General features: G+C 35.6%; 2 protein-coding genes across 6 annotated transcripts; both read right to left on the reverse strand.

The window, feature by feature from the left end:
• Positions 1 to 2,540: 2,540 nt before the first annotated feature.
• Positions 2,541 to 6,161, reverse strand: LOC116025991 (exosome complex component RRP41-like). Its single transcript, XM_031267433.1, has 7 exons — positions 5,928 to 6,161; positions 4,898 to 4,976; positions 4,235 to 4,337; positions 3,991 to 4,111; positions 3,577 to 3,665; positions 3,248 to 3,397; positions 2,541 to 3,118 (listed from the first exon to the last, which is right to left on the reverse strand). Exons 1-7 carry the CDS (start codon positions 6,061 to 6,063, stop codon positions 3,029 to 3,031), a joined length of 768 nt encoding a protein of 255 aa, XP_031123293.1. The 5' UTR covers positions 6,064 to 6,161; the 3' UTR covers positions 2,541 to 3,028.
• Positions 6,084 to 13,124, reverse strand: LOC116025970 (receptor-like serine/threonine-protein kinase NCRK). 5 transcript variants are annotated; one of them, XM_031267405.1, is made up of 11 exons: positions 12,163 to 12,819; positions 11,743 to 11,812; positions 11,467 to 11,574; positions 11,123 to 11,236; positions 10,848 to 11,033; positions 10,456 to 10,700; positions 10,078 to 10,374; positions 9,752 to 9,988; positions 8,689 to 8,919; positions 7,781 to 8,016; positions 6,084 to 6,178 (listed from the first exon to the last, which is right to left on the reverse strand). In XM_031267405.1, exons 1-11 carry the CDS (start codon positions 12,313 to 12,315, stop codon positions 6,172 to 6,174), a joined length of 1,884 nt encoding a protein of 627 aa, XP_031123265.1. In that variant the 5' UTR covers positions 12,316 to 12,819; the 3' UTR covers positions 6,084 to 6,171. The 5 variants fall into 5 exon arrangements, with proteins under 5 accessions (XP_031123265.1, XP_031123264.1, XP_031123267.1 ...); XM_031267404.1 differs by lacking the exon at positions 6,084 to 6,178 and adding an exon at positions 12,888 to 13,124 and having other exon boundaries at positions 7,569 to 8,016; positions 12,163 to 12,376; XM_031267407.1 differs by lacking the exons at positions 6,084 to 6,178; positions 12,163 to 12,819 and adding an exon at positions 12,888 to 13,124 and having other exon boundaries at positions 7,569 to 8,016.
• Between the last annotated feature and the right edge of the window lie 69 nt (positions 13,125 to 13,193).

Below are 13,193 nucleotides of genomic sequence, written 5' to 3' on the forward strand. Positions count from 1 at the left end.
ACTGGATACTATATCCGTATATAAGTATATTCCTCATGAATAATGACTCTTGAATTTGGAACATAATATAATATTTATTATTTAATGCGAGTTTATATTGATATTTGTTTAGAATAACAAGATTTTTTATATTGAAGAAACTCCATGTGCTTATAAGTGCAATGTTTTGTGTGACTCATGGCCCCATTTAGGTTTAAGGTTATTCACATTATTAGAGATCATATTTTAGCACCCAATTAACTCGAAAATTAGTCACACATGACATGCTAATTATTATGTTATGGTGAGTCTTGAATTAGGAACATAATGTAAATAACATTCAATAATGAATGTAAGTATGCAACGTTGTTTGTTTAAAAAGTTCACTGCCTTGATATCTCAAAGTGTGTTGTGCGGTGATGCTTAAGAAAAAAAAAAAAAAGAGCTTAAAAAGTTATTCATAATTGATGGTGCAAAATAGTACTTTCTAAAGATCTTTTGTAAGAATTAAGTGATATGATTTTTTATGAAATTACTCGGTAACATAATAAAAGTGAAAAATATAATTTTTGTGAAGATACTTAATAAGAAAAGAGTGAGGTATATAATGTATTTAGCAACGAGTTTTCTATATGTTTTGACATTGTAAGAGTTTTCTATATGTTTTGTCATTGTAAATTATATCGAGATGAAAAAAGTTCAAGAAACCAACATTCTTATTGTGTGATTTTTAAAATTAGCCAATTAATGAAAAAACAATAACAATTTTTTTTTTTGTATCTTATAATAATTACACGTACAACTTTAAAATTGAATAAATGATAAGTTTAGTCATCTCCAGGTACTAAGATGTCTAAGAAATCGCATGTAAATGGATTTAAAAGAAACTTTTTAACATGAAAAGCGAAAAGGAAAACCACAAGCCTTTTGGGTTATTGGGTGTTGTTGAGGTAAATATATTTTTGGAAAAAGTGTCAAATAGGCCACTGAACTTATCGCATTTGTGCAATTGGGCCATTGAACTTAAAAAGTGTACAAGTCAACCATCAAACAAGCAAAATTTGTGCAATTGGACCATTTTTACAAAATTTTTTAATTCAATTTGAGTTAAAAACATTTCAATATTGACTCCCAACTAGTATGGTAGAAGAAAATGCCACTCTTAATACATATATGTTAGTAATATAATTGAATTTTATCAGAAAATTTTTGTAAAAATAATCAAATTGCACAAATTTTGCTTCTTTGATGGTTGAATTGCACACTTTTTAAGTTCAATGGCACAATTGCACAAAAGTGATAAGTACGGTGGCCTAGTGGACGTGTACACTGTACATGTACATGAGAGAACTCCTTTGAAGCCATCAAATGGGGTAAATGATGGTGGGCAAATTATGCTTTGGACCCAGGTTCACCTTGCAAGGTGGACCTGGGTCCAAAACTACGTCGTTTTTGTCTCTCTTTTTTTTTTTTTTTTTTTTTTAAATTAGTAAACATATTGCTGAATATAAAGTTGTCCAAAAATGTGTGAATGTAGAGGTTTCAAAGTGTGAATGTAGAGTATAGAAATCATGAATGTAGATTTATGATTGTGTGAATGTAGAGTTGCCAAGAAATGTGTAAATGTGGAGGTTTCAAATTGTGAATATAGAGTATAGAAATCGTGAATGTAGAATTATGCATGTGTGAATCTGTAATAGAGTTAAGAAGTTCTAGCAACTTGTAGCCCTGTAATGTGTGAATGTGGAGTTCTCAAGTTGTGAATATGGAATATAGTACCTGTGAATATAGAGTTTTGAATGTGTGAATGCATAACAGTGGTAATATAGTTACTAAACATATAATCCTATAATGTGTGAATGTGGAGTTTACAAAGTGTGAATGTAGAGTATAGTGTATATGAATGTAGAGTATGGTGTATGTGAATGTAGACCCAGGTCCACCTTGCAAGGTGGACCTAGGTCCATGGCATAACAGAATCCACATAGTTGTGTAGATCATAAATATAAAATACATTTTTAATATATTAAAAATATACTTCGTATTATTTATGTACTGAATTTACATTATTTGATAATATATAAAATAATGTACTTTCAAATTATAAGCAGCTGTGTGGCAAGTTATATGGATGTTGAAGTGTAACTTTTTAGGTAATTTATATGCTAAATACAATCATGGACCAAAATTCATCTAACAAGATAGATTCAGGATAGACATTTATTTTTAGTGTAATGCAAATATACAATACACTAAAAATAAACATATATTAAAATATAATGAGCTTACTAAAAATCAGCATACAGTATAGTAATTAAAAATGAGCATATAGTACACTAGAATAAAACTTGCAATATACTAAAAGGGGTCCACAATATAATTTACCAACTCAATAAGGTGGAGTTGAATTCTTTCCTAGGTGAAGTAGCATAACTAATACAATTGTTACAAAAGACAGATATTTAGGATTACATTTTAAATTTTAATGGTTTGAATATACATAGTAATCAATACAGAAGTTTGTGTTTGTGTTAATTAGTATCCGGAATCATAGGGATCTCTGAAATAAGAGTATGTTGTATATTTCTCTTATTGATTCACTACACACTGATTACATATATATACATCTAAGGATGGAGACAAATGGGGACACTTTTCCTGAAAAAAATACACTAACTACACCCCTGGAAACACTCCAGGAAACACTCCAGATTTTGCTCCATAATATTTCACAGGATCCAAAAGGATAAGGTTAATTGTGAGGAATCATATTAATAACAAATGCTTATGTCTCTCAAGGACAAAGAGAGGAATCATTTTCTCCCTCCCACTCCAAGTCCCAGATGTAAGGACAAAATACTGGATCCTAAATCAATGTTTTTCAAAATTGGGGTATCAAAATAATCTCAATTATCCGAAAATATCTTTTATTAACACCATCAGATAAAACAAAAAGCCGGCCGAAAAATACTTAGTAGCAAAATTTAGTAGGCATAAGGGGGAAGAAAGAAAACAGTACATACTTTTACGCCCCCGTTCCTTCCTCTTCCTATTCCTTGGAGTCGGAAACAACACTTTTCAAACAAGCTCTCATGTTATTCCCCAGTTTCGAACAAGCATCAATACACAGCTCCATTGCCTGCACAGGAATCAATATAGTCACGTTTTGTACAGTGATTGCTTATTACTAGCTTATACAATTTCAGCACCAAGGAAAGTATGCAAAACACATCATTTAGGCAACACAAACTGCATCAAAGTCACATACTTCATTAATCTTTGGCGTGGACCACTCTCCGGTGATAGTCAACTGGGTGACCTCCTTACGCAAAGCCATACATGCTATCATTAAGCTGCCATCTTGGAAGCTTTCCTCTTCTGATATGGGGTCTATGATGAGGTTCTTCCCCACACATGACTATAATACCACAACAAGAAAAGGGAAAACAATGATTCTGAATAATTTAGCTTTGAGGAGAGATTTTTATAAACTCTCTTCACAGATTTGTTCTCCAACAAGTAATAGAGTGGAATGCCATATTACAATATCCAAAAGAGAAAAAGAACAACTATCTTGATATGTGTATGGATGCATACCACAGAAACTGCTGCCACCAAATCATACAACAAAATCCCTGCATCTGCTAGAGCTAGACTAGCACATGATATAATTACAGGAAGATCACCTGCAAGTAAAACATACAAGGTCTTAAAACATTGGTGCGCTTTCACAGAAGTTTAGCATACCTTACCTCTGAGAAGTAATGAGAAGTGCTTCTAACTTTTAGGTAACTTAACCTAATTCAAATTAGGTAACCATCTATCATAATGAAATTATGGTTGAATACTTGACTTGATTAAAACAGCTCTAAACAACAGTAAAATAAAAGCCCAGTATAATTATTGTGTTGATAACTCTGCATAAAATTCAAGCCAATACCCTACATATAATATGCAATAGGCTAGTAGCTTCTCGCAACAAAAAATAATACATAAAATATTATAACTTACTGCCACCAGATTCCAAAACCAAAGCAAAAACATCTACAGTGGTCTTTGGAAATGAATCTAGAATTATGGCACCCTCCAAAGCTTTATGCAGCATTGAGGAGAGCTCCTTATTCTCTGACATCTACAATAGAAGAAGAAAAAAAACCCCTTCAATCTCCACTAGAGACAATTACTAGAAAAAGTTAGACACAGAAAAGAATCAATAAGAGCAGTGTTACAGAAAAAACTCTGTCCTCAATCATACCTGCCCACGAACAGGAGTGGCAAAAGTTGTATAAGTAACATTACAATTCAACCGGCCTGTATCACTGTACATCATTGCTTTCTTACTCTCCCTTGGCCCAAACCTAAACCAAAGGTGAACCTGATTAATTGCACTATCTTAAAGACATTGAAGCAATGGAAAAATACAGTCTTCTAGATGTTCTTTTCTGATATCTCCTTGATTAGTTGCTTTTATTTGCAGAAGTTTTCATGCTTCTATTCACTGCCTTCTTCATTTACATTAAAAGAAAATTTTCTATCACAAATTAGCACATTACAGGTATATGTTCTACTATAAACCAATGTGTTAAATCCCTCTAATGTCCTGCAATTAATATGAAATAATTTGGAATTCACCTGATCTTTGACACAATTCAACAACATAAGCACTTTTAAAAATTTTAAGATTCCTTGATGGAAGATACAATTATTGGAGCATGAATGGGAAAATAAAAGATATTGGTGTAGAAGTAGTGAAAAACAACAACAACAAAAAAAATCATTGGTGATTTTCTTTATTTCTTCCAACTCTACCCAATTCAAGACAAAAGAAAACTGTAGTTAGACATAAAATAGCAAGCACAGGCACAGAATAACACATGTGTGGACAGTAGATAAAGAATAAAAATAATTAAACACTCACACTGAAACAATGACCTTAGTATTTCCAAATTCAGCATAAGCAGATCCTGATGCTGCTTTCACTGCACCAGTGTTTAGCACTGCAAACTCCAATCAATTATACTTGTAAATTAGTAATAAAAAAGTGCAAGAAGTAATTTTTGAATATTGTAAAACTTCCCAGTCTGTGAGAGTAGATTGCTCATTGCTGTTAAAACAAAACAAGGACATAAGGGTGAAGGAACAACTTAAGATGCAAAAATTAGTAGGCAAGCTTCTGGGTGCTTAGAATTTCATAATAATATAAAGAATAGAAGTGGAAAAGTGTTAGTCAAACTTTGAAGTTTCACAGTAAATTGTTTTGGTGAGGAAATCCTTATGCCACATGTTCAATATCATGTTTTCACTATTGATAACTGTTCCCCAAAACCCAGAGTCCCAGGGATTGCTTCACCATCCACATGTAATCCTCTTTTCATAAAGGCATTTTTTGTTCATAAAATAATTTCATTTGATGTAATGGTGCTATATAGATGTACATTGTACTGGATAACAATAACAAACTCCATGGCAAGTTAATATGGTGTTAATGTGTTATTGGGTGAAGTTCAAATAGTGTGTTTCCCAATTACTAACTATCAAGTGATTAACCAAATGAAGTATTAAAACTAAAAGATTCCATGATAAATATGTTCATTTAAATGATGAATGCTAAAGGATATAGTTGAGAAAACCAACGCAAACTCAACTTAACAACTGGTAATACTAAAATTTCATGAAACTGAAGCACAATAGTGAGTTCTATTAGCTTGGTGAAGTATGTATACCGGCATTTCAAAAAACAGGGAAATTAACACGCGATTGCATACATTAGAGCTCAGCCGTAACTCGTAAGTGCTGCTAAAAACTGGAACTACTAAAATTTCAAGGAATCGAGTGAACGATGACGTGATTGCAGACATTCGAGCTCAATAAGACAATAAAACCACTGATCATAATTTCAAAAAGGATTAAGAAAAGCGAAATGCGAGAGAGAGAGATGGCGAGAGTACATGCATCGCGACACCTGTAGAAGTGGCGGCCGTCGGGGCGCACCCAATCGTCGCCGGTGAGAGCGGACGGTTTCTTCACCCTCTGCGATGGAAACGGAGAATACGTCGCCGGTGTCGTCCCTGATTTTCCGGCCATCCGCGCGCCTCGTAATGAAAGCTTATTGGTTGGTCGAATGCAGCGTGCTCCGAAGCTCTCTGCGTGGGTTTCAACCGCGGGGGCTGTGATTTCCTCAAAACTTCATTGCTAACCTCTGTTTTTCCAGGTTTATATTGGGTGAAAGATGGGCCTGGGCTCACTGGTTAATATCGTATTGGATTTGTGGTCTTAAAATAGACTTTTGGGCCCAATCTCGTGGGGATGGGCTTGGGCTTACAAACTTCAAACTTTGATGGGGAAAATTGCGAAAAAATTATACTTTTTGTCTCTAAGTTATCATTGGCGTTGCACTTTTCGTTCATTTACTAACAAAATATTAGGGATGACAAGTGAACACAAGAAGTTAGCTTAGGGACAAAAAGTGTAACGTTAATGATAGCTTGGGGCGAAAAGTGAGCAAGACCAACAATTAGGAACGAAAAGTGTAATTTTCTCGAAAATTGTCAAATAGACCTCTAAACTTTATACGAAGAGTCAATTAGATCCATAAACTTTAAAAAGTTGCAATTAAACTTATATGTTATTTTCGTGCATCTAAGCCCAAAAATATGTTATTGATATGTTATAGTTAGTTACTATAAGGCTCCAGTTAGCTCTGGCGACACTCCAGCGGTGACTAACGAATAGTCGTCGGTTGCCTTTAAAAAAGGTAACCAAAAGGTTGCCTTATCCAGTGAAAAAGGCGAGTGGTCACCTTCTTTAGCAGAAGAATGTGACCAACACTAGTTTCCTTCTTTTGGATAAGGCAACTAGCATTGGTTGCCTTCTTGGCTTCTCCAGCAACAGAAGGTGACTTGTTCGCCTTCTTTAAAGGAAACTGACGAGTCAGTCATTGGTTATCGAAGCTAGTTAGTTTCTTCGAAATTCTACTGACCAATTGAACACTAACTCTAAGTCGCATTCCAAAATAATGCAATGAAACACCCTATTATACCATGTAAACTATATCCCTATTTTCATGCAATAAACCTAGCTAATTTTGAATTTTACCACTTCAATAGAGTTAGGGTTGGATTGAGTCTTTAATTTGTGCAAGTAAAATAACAAAACTATTAAAAATTGTACTAATACTTCTATTTGTATGAATCCACTAAATTGAAAACGTTAAGCTGAAATGTCAACTAAGTTTCAAATTCAATACAAAATTGTAAAATGGAAAATAATTTGACCAAAATTTTAGGAGACACATTGAGGGTGTGTTTGGTTCGCACATGGGAATCGGAATCTGAATGGGTATCAAATACTTGGTAAGGGTAATGGGTTTTGGTGAAAGTATTTAGCATGTTTGGTAGTTGGGTGGAATGGGAATGAATATTAATAGTTGGGGAAGAAATGAAGAAGTGAAATGAAACCCTTATCTAATAAGGGTATGGGTTTTCCCATTAATGGGGTATTTCAAACCCATAGTAGCATTCTCAAAACCTATCAACCAAACACTAGCAATCACTTTCATACCCATTCCCTATACCAAAACCCCCCAACCAAACACACCCTGAATATTGTCTTATTTTATTATTTTATGATATGATACCTTTACACATGGAAGGATGATACAATACTTTGACATCATAGATATATTCTTTTCATGGGAATCGAACCTACGACTATTGAATGCTAAAGCCAACCTCTATGAGCAAAACAATGTGTTTATTTGCCTCTATGAGGTTACCTGTTTAGCATATTGAAGGATTCAAACCTGGGTTCAGTTAAGTCCACAACCTCATCATCTTCTTGAGAATGCCAACTCCTTGCACTAGAAGTGAGAAGAATCATTCTTTCTGCACACTTAGAGAAATCTACAGCATCAACTTTCTCAGTGATTTGACCATAGTGATCATGGCTGCTGCAAGGTGGCTCAATATGGGATGTGATTTGCTTTATCTCCTCAGCTTCCATTCTTCCATCATTTCCAACATCATGGATGAATGAGCTCTGTGAAGTATACAAATAAACAAGATGGGAGGATGGTGTTGTGATAAATGAGAAAAAGCATTTGAAAATCCCTAACCTTAAAAGTAAGTGAAACTTGGGATTTCAGTGAGTCACAAAACCAAGAAAATTTTAGTAGTGTAGACATGGTCGGGAAATGTTGAGAGAAACAGGATCAAGATATCAATAACAGAAACAAAAAATGAAAAAGTTTGAGAGCCTACCTAACCTCTCTCTTGTATAATACTATAATAGTCCACAAACCACACAAGAGAAATAAATCGCATTAAGAAGATATAGCTAGATTATGTGCGACGGTGCTCATGTGTAATTGCCAACAAGGTAAACTACACTAGGAAACCATGTGCGACGCGTACGTGTTAACAAGAATTGAACAAATGATCTTCTGGTACAAGAATCACGATGCACCCACCCACTCACTCGACTACCCCTTTCAGACATTCTGTTCATGCGAAGAGGTGAACAAAAAATTAAATTTTTTTCAATTTTTCTAACGACCATCCAATTAGGGTAACTGGCAGACGATCAAACTGATCAAATTTGTCCACCATCAAAAGAAGTAGTGGCCGAAAACCACAAACTGTCAAATTTCCAACCACTTTTGAGCGGTCAGAAATTCTAGGATTTCTAGTTGTGAGATATAAGAATTCAAACCTTAAAGCTATTTCCCAGAAAATTCTTCCTCTTGGATTTTTGATGTGGTGCAATAGTTGAGAGAAGCTGAACAATCTCACTCATGCTTGGCCTAGAATGAGGATCCAAGAGCAGGCACTCTCTTGCCAAGAATGCCATAACCTGCATCTCATCTTCCTCAAACTCCCCTTGCAAATTTGGGTCTGCAAAACCTGAACTCACTTGCTGACTATCTTGCAAATGAGGTGCTACCTGTAATTTCATGAAAACCCAGAGATCATCACTTCTGCTAAACAGTGAAAGCCAAATCCCAGTTGCCTAGGATCAGTAAATGGGAAAGAATGATAGTATAGAAACTGGTTTGCCCAACACCATCAGACCACATAGTGTTGCCATATGGTGGGATGCCAATCTTAGTCCGAATTGAAATTGATTAGTTAATCAGATTAGTCTGAAAAAATTACAAGGTCAAAAAGTCCAAAATCTATAAGTCTAATAGTTAGAACGAACTAACCCGAAATTTAATGAGCTAACTTGATAGCCCAAACCATTTAAAACTATTCTCTTTGTTTCACAGGTGATTTGAAACAAAATATACTGGAAATTTATATGTACTCATCTTTAATAATTTTTATTAAATTTGTAAATAAAAATTGTAATAAATTATTACAAAATAAAATATTTTTATGAAAATAAATAATGAAAAATAAAAAAATATTATAATTATTATATTATAGTGTAAATATATTAATTATTTTTAGTCGAAATTTGAAAATGGAAGTTTAAATTAATTGAATGATGTATATAATAAGTTTATATTTATTAATGTAAATGCGCTAGTTTATTAAAATTGAAAGTTTAGAATGTTAATTTGAAAATGTCAAAAATTTTAGTTGAACTCGTTCAATAAACCCGACAACCCAATGTTTTAGGGTTAGGGCTAAGAATGTTAAACTCGACAAAAAAAATCCATTAGTCCAAACTAATAAATCTGACGGTCCGATAAGACTAGCTCGAAACTAAACGGGCTGGCCAAATAGATATCCCTACTCAAAAGTGAAAGAAATGGATGGATTTTCTGTACCCATATCACAAGGCTCTCCTCTCTTTTGTCTGCTGATTTCTGAATGGGCGGCCGACCGGTAATCAGTTCAAGAAGTACAACGCCAAAACTGAAGACATCAGACTTCAAAGAGGCTCTTTCGCCAATCGCATACTCTGGTGCAATATAACCGAAGGTCCCATGCATTCTAGCTGGAGAACTGGGACAGCTGAGCACTCCATCATTTTGCAGGCATTTAGCCATGCCAAGGTCAGTAATCTGTACATAATATCCAAACAGATAAGCCCTAAAAGGGAGTTATATATATGATAAGTCTCAAAATGCAGGTATCTTCCCATTCTAATCACCTTGGCTCTCCAATTCCCATCCAGTAAAATATTTGTGGACTTGACATCCCGGTGCAAAATCCTTGGCGCTGCCGCCTCGTGTAGATACTCCAGCCCCCGAGCAGCTCCAAGGGCGATTGCAACCCGAGCATTCCACTCCAAACGTCTCCCCGAAGCTCCATCCAGGCAGTCTCGTAGACTTCCATTAGGCATGTACTCGAATACAAGCAGCCTGAGAGAGCGTTTCCCGTGGCGTTCTGAGCAGTAGCCCAGCAATGGCACCACATGACAGTGATGCAGCCTTGATATCAGTTCTATCTGAGCAAGAACAAACAAAACTTATTGGCTAACACTGCACAGAAACATTATATTGTTGTCGTTTTAACCTCAGACTCGTACCTCTGACAAGAACGAGGATTCTCTGTCCGGTTCTCCCTCCTCGCCTTTTATTTTCTTAACTGCAACAGCTCTTCCATCCTTCAGCTCGCCCCGGTAAACGCAGCTGCTCCCTCCAACTCCAATCAGATTGGAACACGAGAACTTACCCGTTGCAGTCTCTAGTTCGAGGTATGAAAACCGCGTGATTGTTCCATATGATGTTCCCACTTTGCTTCTGAACAGCCTTGGAACACTAAACAGACAACCTGCAAATTAAGGTTACAATAGATACCTGTGTTAAGATTCCCGCATTGAAAATATAAGTTAGACTAACTAATTTATTGGATTCAGTCTTTTAGTATGGTTTGATCCATGTGCATTATTCCAGTGGCTCAAGAAGAAGATAGCACTACCAAAACTCGTTTCTTGTTCGGACGAAAACTTAGGGGGATCGATGGAGTATTTATTCCTTCGGTGGATATAGAACAACATCAGAGCAACAGAAGCAAGAGTTGCAAGAACGGAACAAAGCAAGAGGGCAACGAAAACGCCTTTGCTGAAAATCCACTTATTTGGAGAGTGCATTTCACTCACAGCCCCTAAAAAGCAGCAATGAAACACTGCATAAGCAATTCAAGAATTCATTCCATTCTGCCCTCAACTTCGTCAAATCAAACGAGCCAAATACCATAACGGCAAGTGCAGGAAGTGAAACAGCCAACATCGTTACGTTCATCAGCAGCGACTAAAGGCAAGCGGTCTGCAGGACATACACACATCCATCTGCTTTCACTAAACCCTTCTGCATATGCCAATAAGAACAAATCTTTAGGCCATATGCCTTTATAAGGCCATTGGTTAGACTAGCTAATTGATTGGATTCAGTCTTTTAGTGTGGTTTTCAGGGGAGGGTCCATGCCAATTTCAAGTGGTCAACCGCAATCTTAGATTATAACATATATAAACTAACACAAAATTTTGGGGCAAACAGAAGTTGCAGAGTTGTTTCATTAACGAGATCAAGAGGCATACCGAGATTGCAATCACAGGACGAAGAACAATTGGCAGGGATCATACGTCTCGAATCATTGAAACAGGCGCATTCCCACTTATTTGTCTCGGATGGATTATAAGGCCCCTCTGAGTCAGAGAAGTAAGTAAATAAAACAATGTTCTGTACAGTCACACAAAACAACAGAATATCCACATCTAAAATAAACTAAAGAGATCAAACCTGAACACCAAACATACACAGGACTAAAGAAAACAGTGACAAGTCATAGAAGTAAACAAGATCGAAGCACTAACCACCACGAATTTGCAGTGTCCATGCTGCACAGATCAGGAAAACGAGGACATTTGGCATGGAAAACCTCATCTGTCGTATCGCAACCACTTCTTAAATTAGGCAGAAGAGAGGAAGCAATGCATATTTTATTTTATAGTAACTAAAAGTAACTCAAACTGTCAAAGAATGGGTAGGAATTATGGCATGTTTGGCCAACAAATCCATCTATGTCCCAACTTCTTTACTACTCATACAACAATCCAATCAACCCACAGATCAAATATACATATCTGCCATTTTCTTCCAAAGTTTCATTCAATGTACAACTAGGGGAGATGCAGATGCTTATACTTAGCTTCTAAACCTTAGATGCATTGTTTACAGAAACAGTCAAACAGACTCAGTGTAATAGTCAATTCTTCTAAAACAAAAACCCATACCATCAAGGGGTCAGATTGTTGACTAGGTAACCACATGATTACAAGTTCAACTCCCAGCAGGAACGGCTTATTGGCTTTCTTGTTTTGAGCCGGTAAGTTATGAACAACCTCAGCTGGTTTACCTCCCTGTGGTCTTTTGATGATTAAGATCATAAGGCAGGGTTTATCCTGTGCAAATCCTCGAGTAGGTAGTGGCTATGAACTTCCCTCGTCACTCAAAAAAACAAAAAAAAAAATCTCGTACCAACAAACCTCAAAGTCTAAGCACTGAGAACATGCCCAGATTTGCCTATAAGCAGATATGTCAAGTTGAGTGTAGAAGGAAGGCTAAAAATGAAATGCAGACAACAGACAAGGCAGCTAACAGAAAATGATGAGAAAAAAAAAAGCAGATTTGTTTTAAAATGTGTAGTAATAAGTGGAAAGGTCCACCAATGAAACTTTGTGAAAGCAAACCAATCAAGCATCAAAGTAGAGAGTAATCCAATAAAATAACGCATTAAAATATTCCCTGCTTCATTCATGCCAAGAATATTATTATTATGATCAACATATATATTCAATGAAACAGACAAAGTGCTTCTTCATTATGATCAAGATTAGAAGAAAGAACGTTTCTGGAATAAACTAAAGATTTACTGATATATATAATAACTAAGGGTGATGAGATAGATACTGACATCTATTTAGCTTGATGATACTGTGAGCCCAATCTATGTACTCACCTCCTCCTCTTGCTCTTGCTACTCTCGACTTTGAGGATGTTTGCTCCCAAATCACTTGCATTATTATTATTATTATTATTATTATTATTATTATTATTTTCTACTGTGGACTTGAGGATGTTTGCTCCGGAAGGATTTACATTTTTTTTTTGTAACACGAAAACTGACCGTCAGTATTCATAGTATGCACTCGGTAAACTTCTAGTCGAGGATTTCATTGAGATAAACTAGGATAGGCTACGGCCAATAACTCTCTCTTGAGAATTAAACATATATAAAGTCAAACACCGAGTTAGTTAAAGTTTG

The sequence above is a fragment of the Ipomoea triloba genome, chromosome 7, assembly GCF_003576645.1.
Source record: "Ipomoea triloba cultivar NCNSP0323 chromosome 7, ASM357664v1".
In the NCBI taxonomy this organism is placed as follows: Eukaryota; Viridiplantae; Streptophyta; class Magnoliopsida; order Solanales; family Convolvulaceae; genus Ipomoea; species Ipomoea triloba.

Bases quoted from the DNA above. Each gene is read 5' to 3' on its own strand.
- LOC116025991 (XM_031267433.1), bottom strand. From the start codon at position 6,063: ATGGCCGGAAAATCAGGGACGACACCGGCGACGTATTCTCCGTTTCCA. The intron at 4,112-4,234 runs GTATGATTGAGG...CTTCTATTGTAG, and splicing joins CCACTCCTGTTCGTGGGCAG to ATGTCAGAGAATAAGGAGCT. The intron at 3,119-3,247 runs GTATGTGACTTT...ATTCCTGTGCAG, and splicing joins CCACGCCAAAGATTAATGAA to GCAATGGAGCTGTGTATTGA.
- LOC116025970 (XM_031267404.1), bottom strand. From the start codon at position 12,315: ATGATCTTAATCATCAAAAGACCACAGGGAGGTAAACCAGCTGAGGTT. The intron at 11,575-11,742 runs GTTAGTGCTTCG...TCTCTGACTCAG, and splicing joins GACACTGCAAATTCGTGGTG to AGGGGCCTTATAATCCATCC. The intron at 11,237-11,466 runs GTATGCCTCTTG...TGGCATATGCAG, and splicing joins GTCCTGTGATTGCAATCTCG to AAGGGTTTAGTGAAAGCAGA.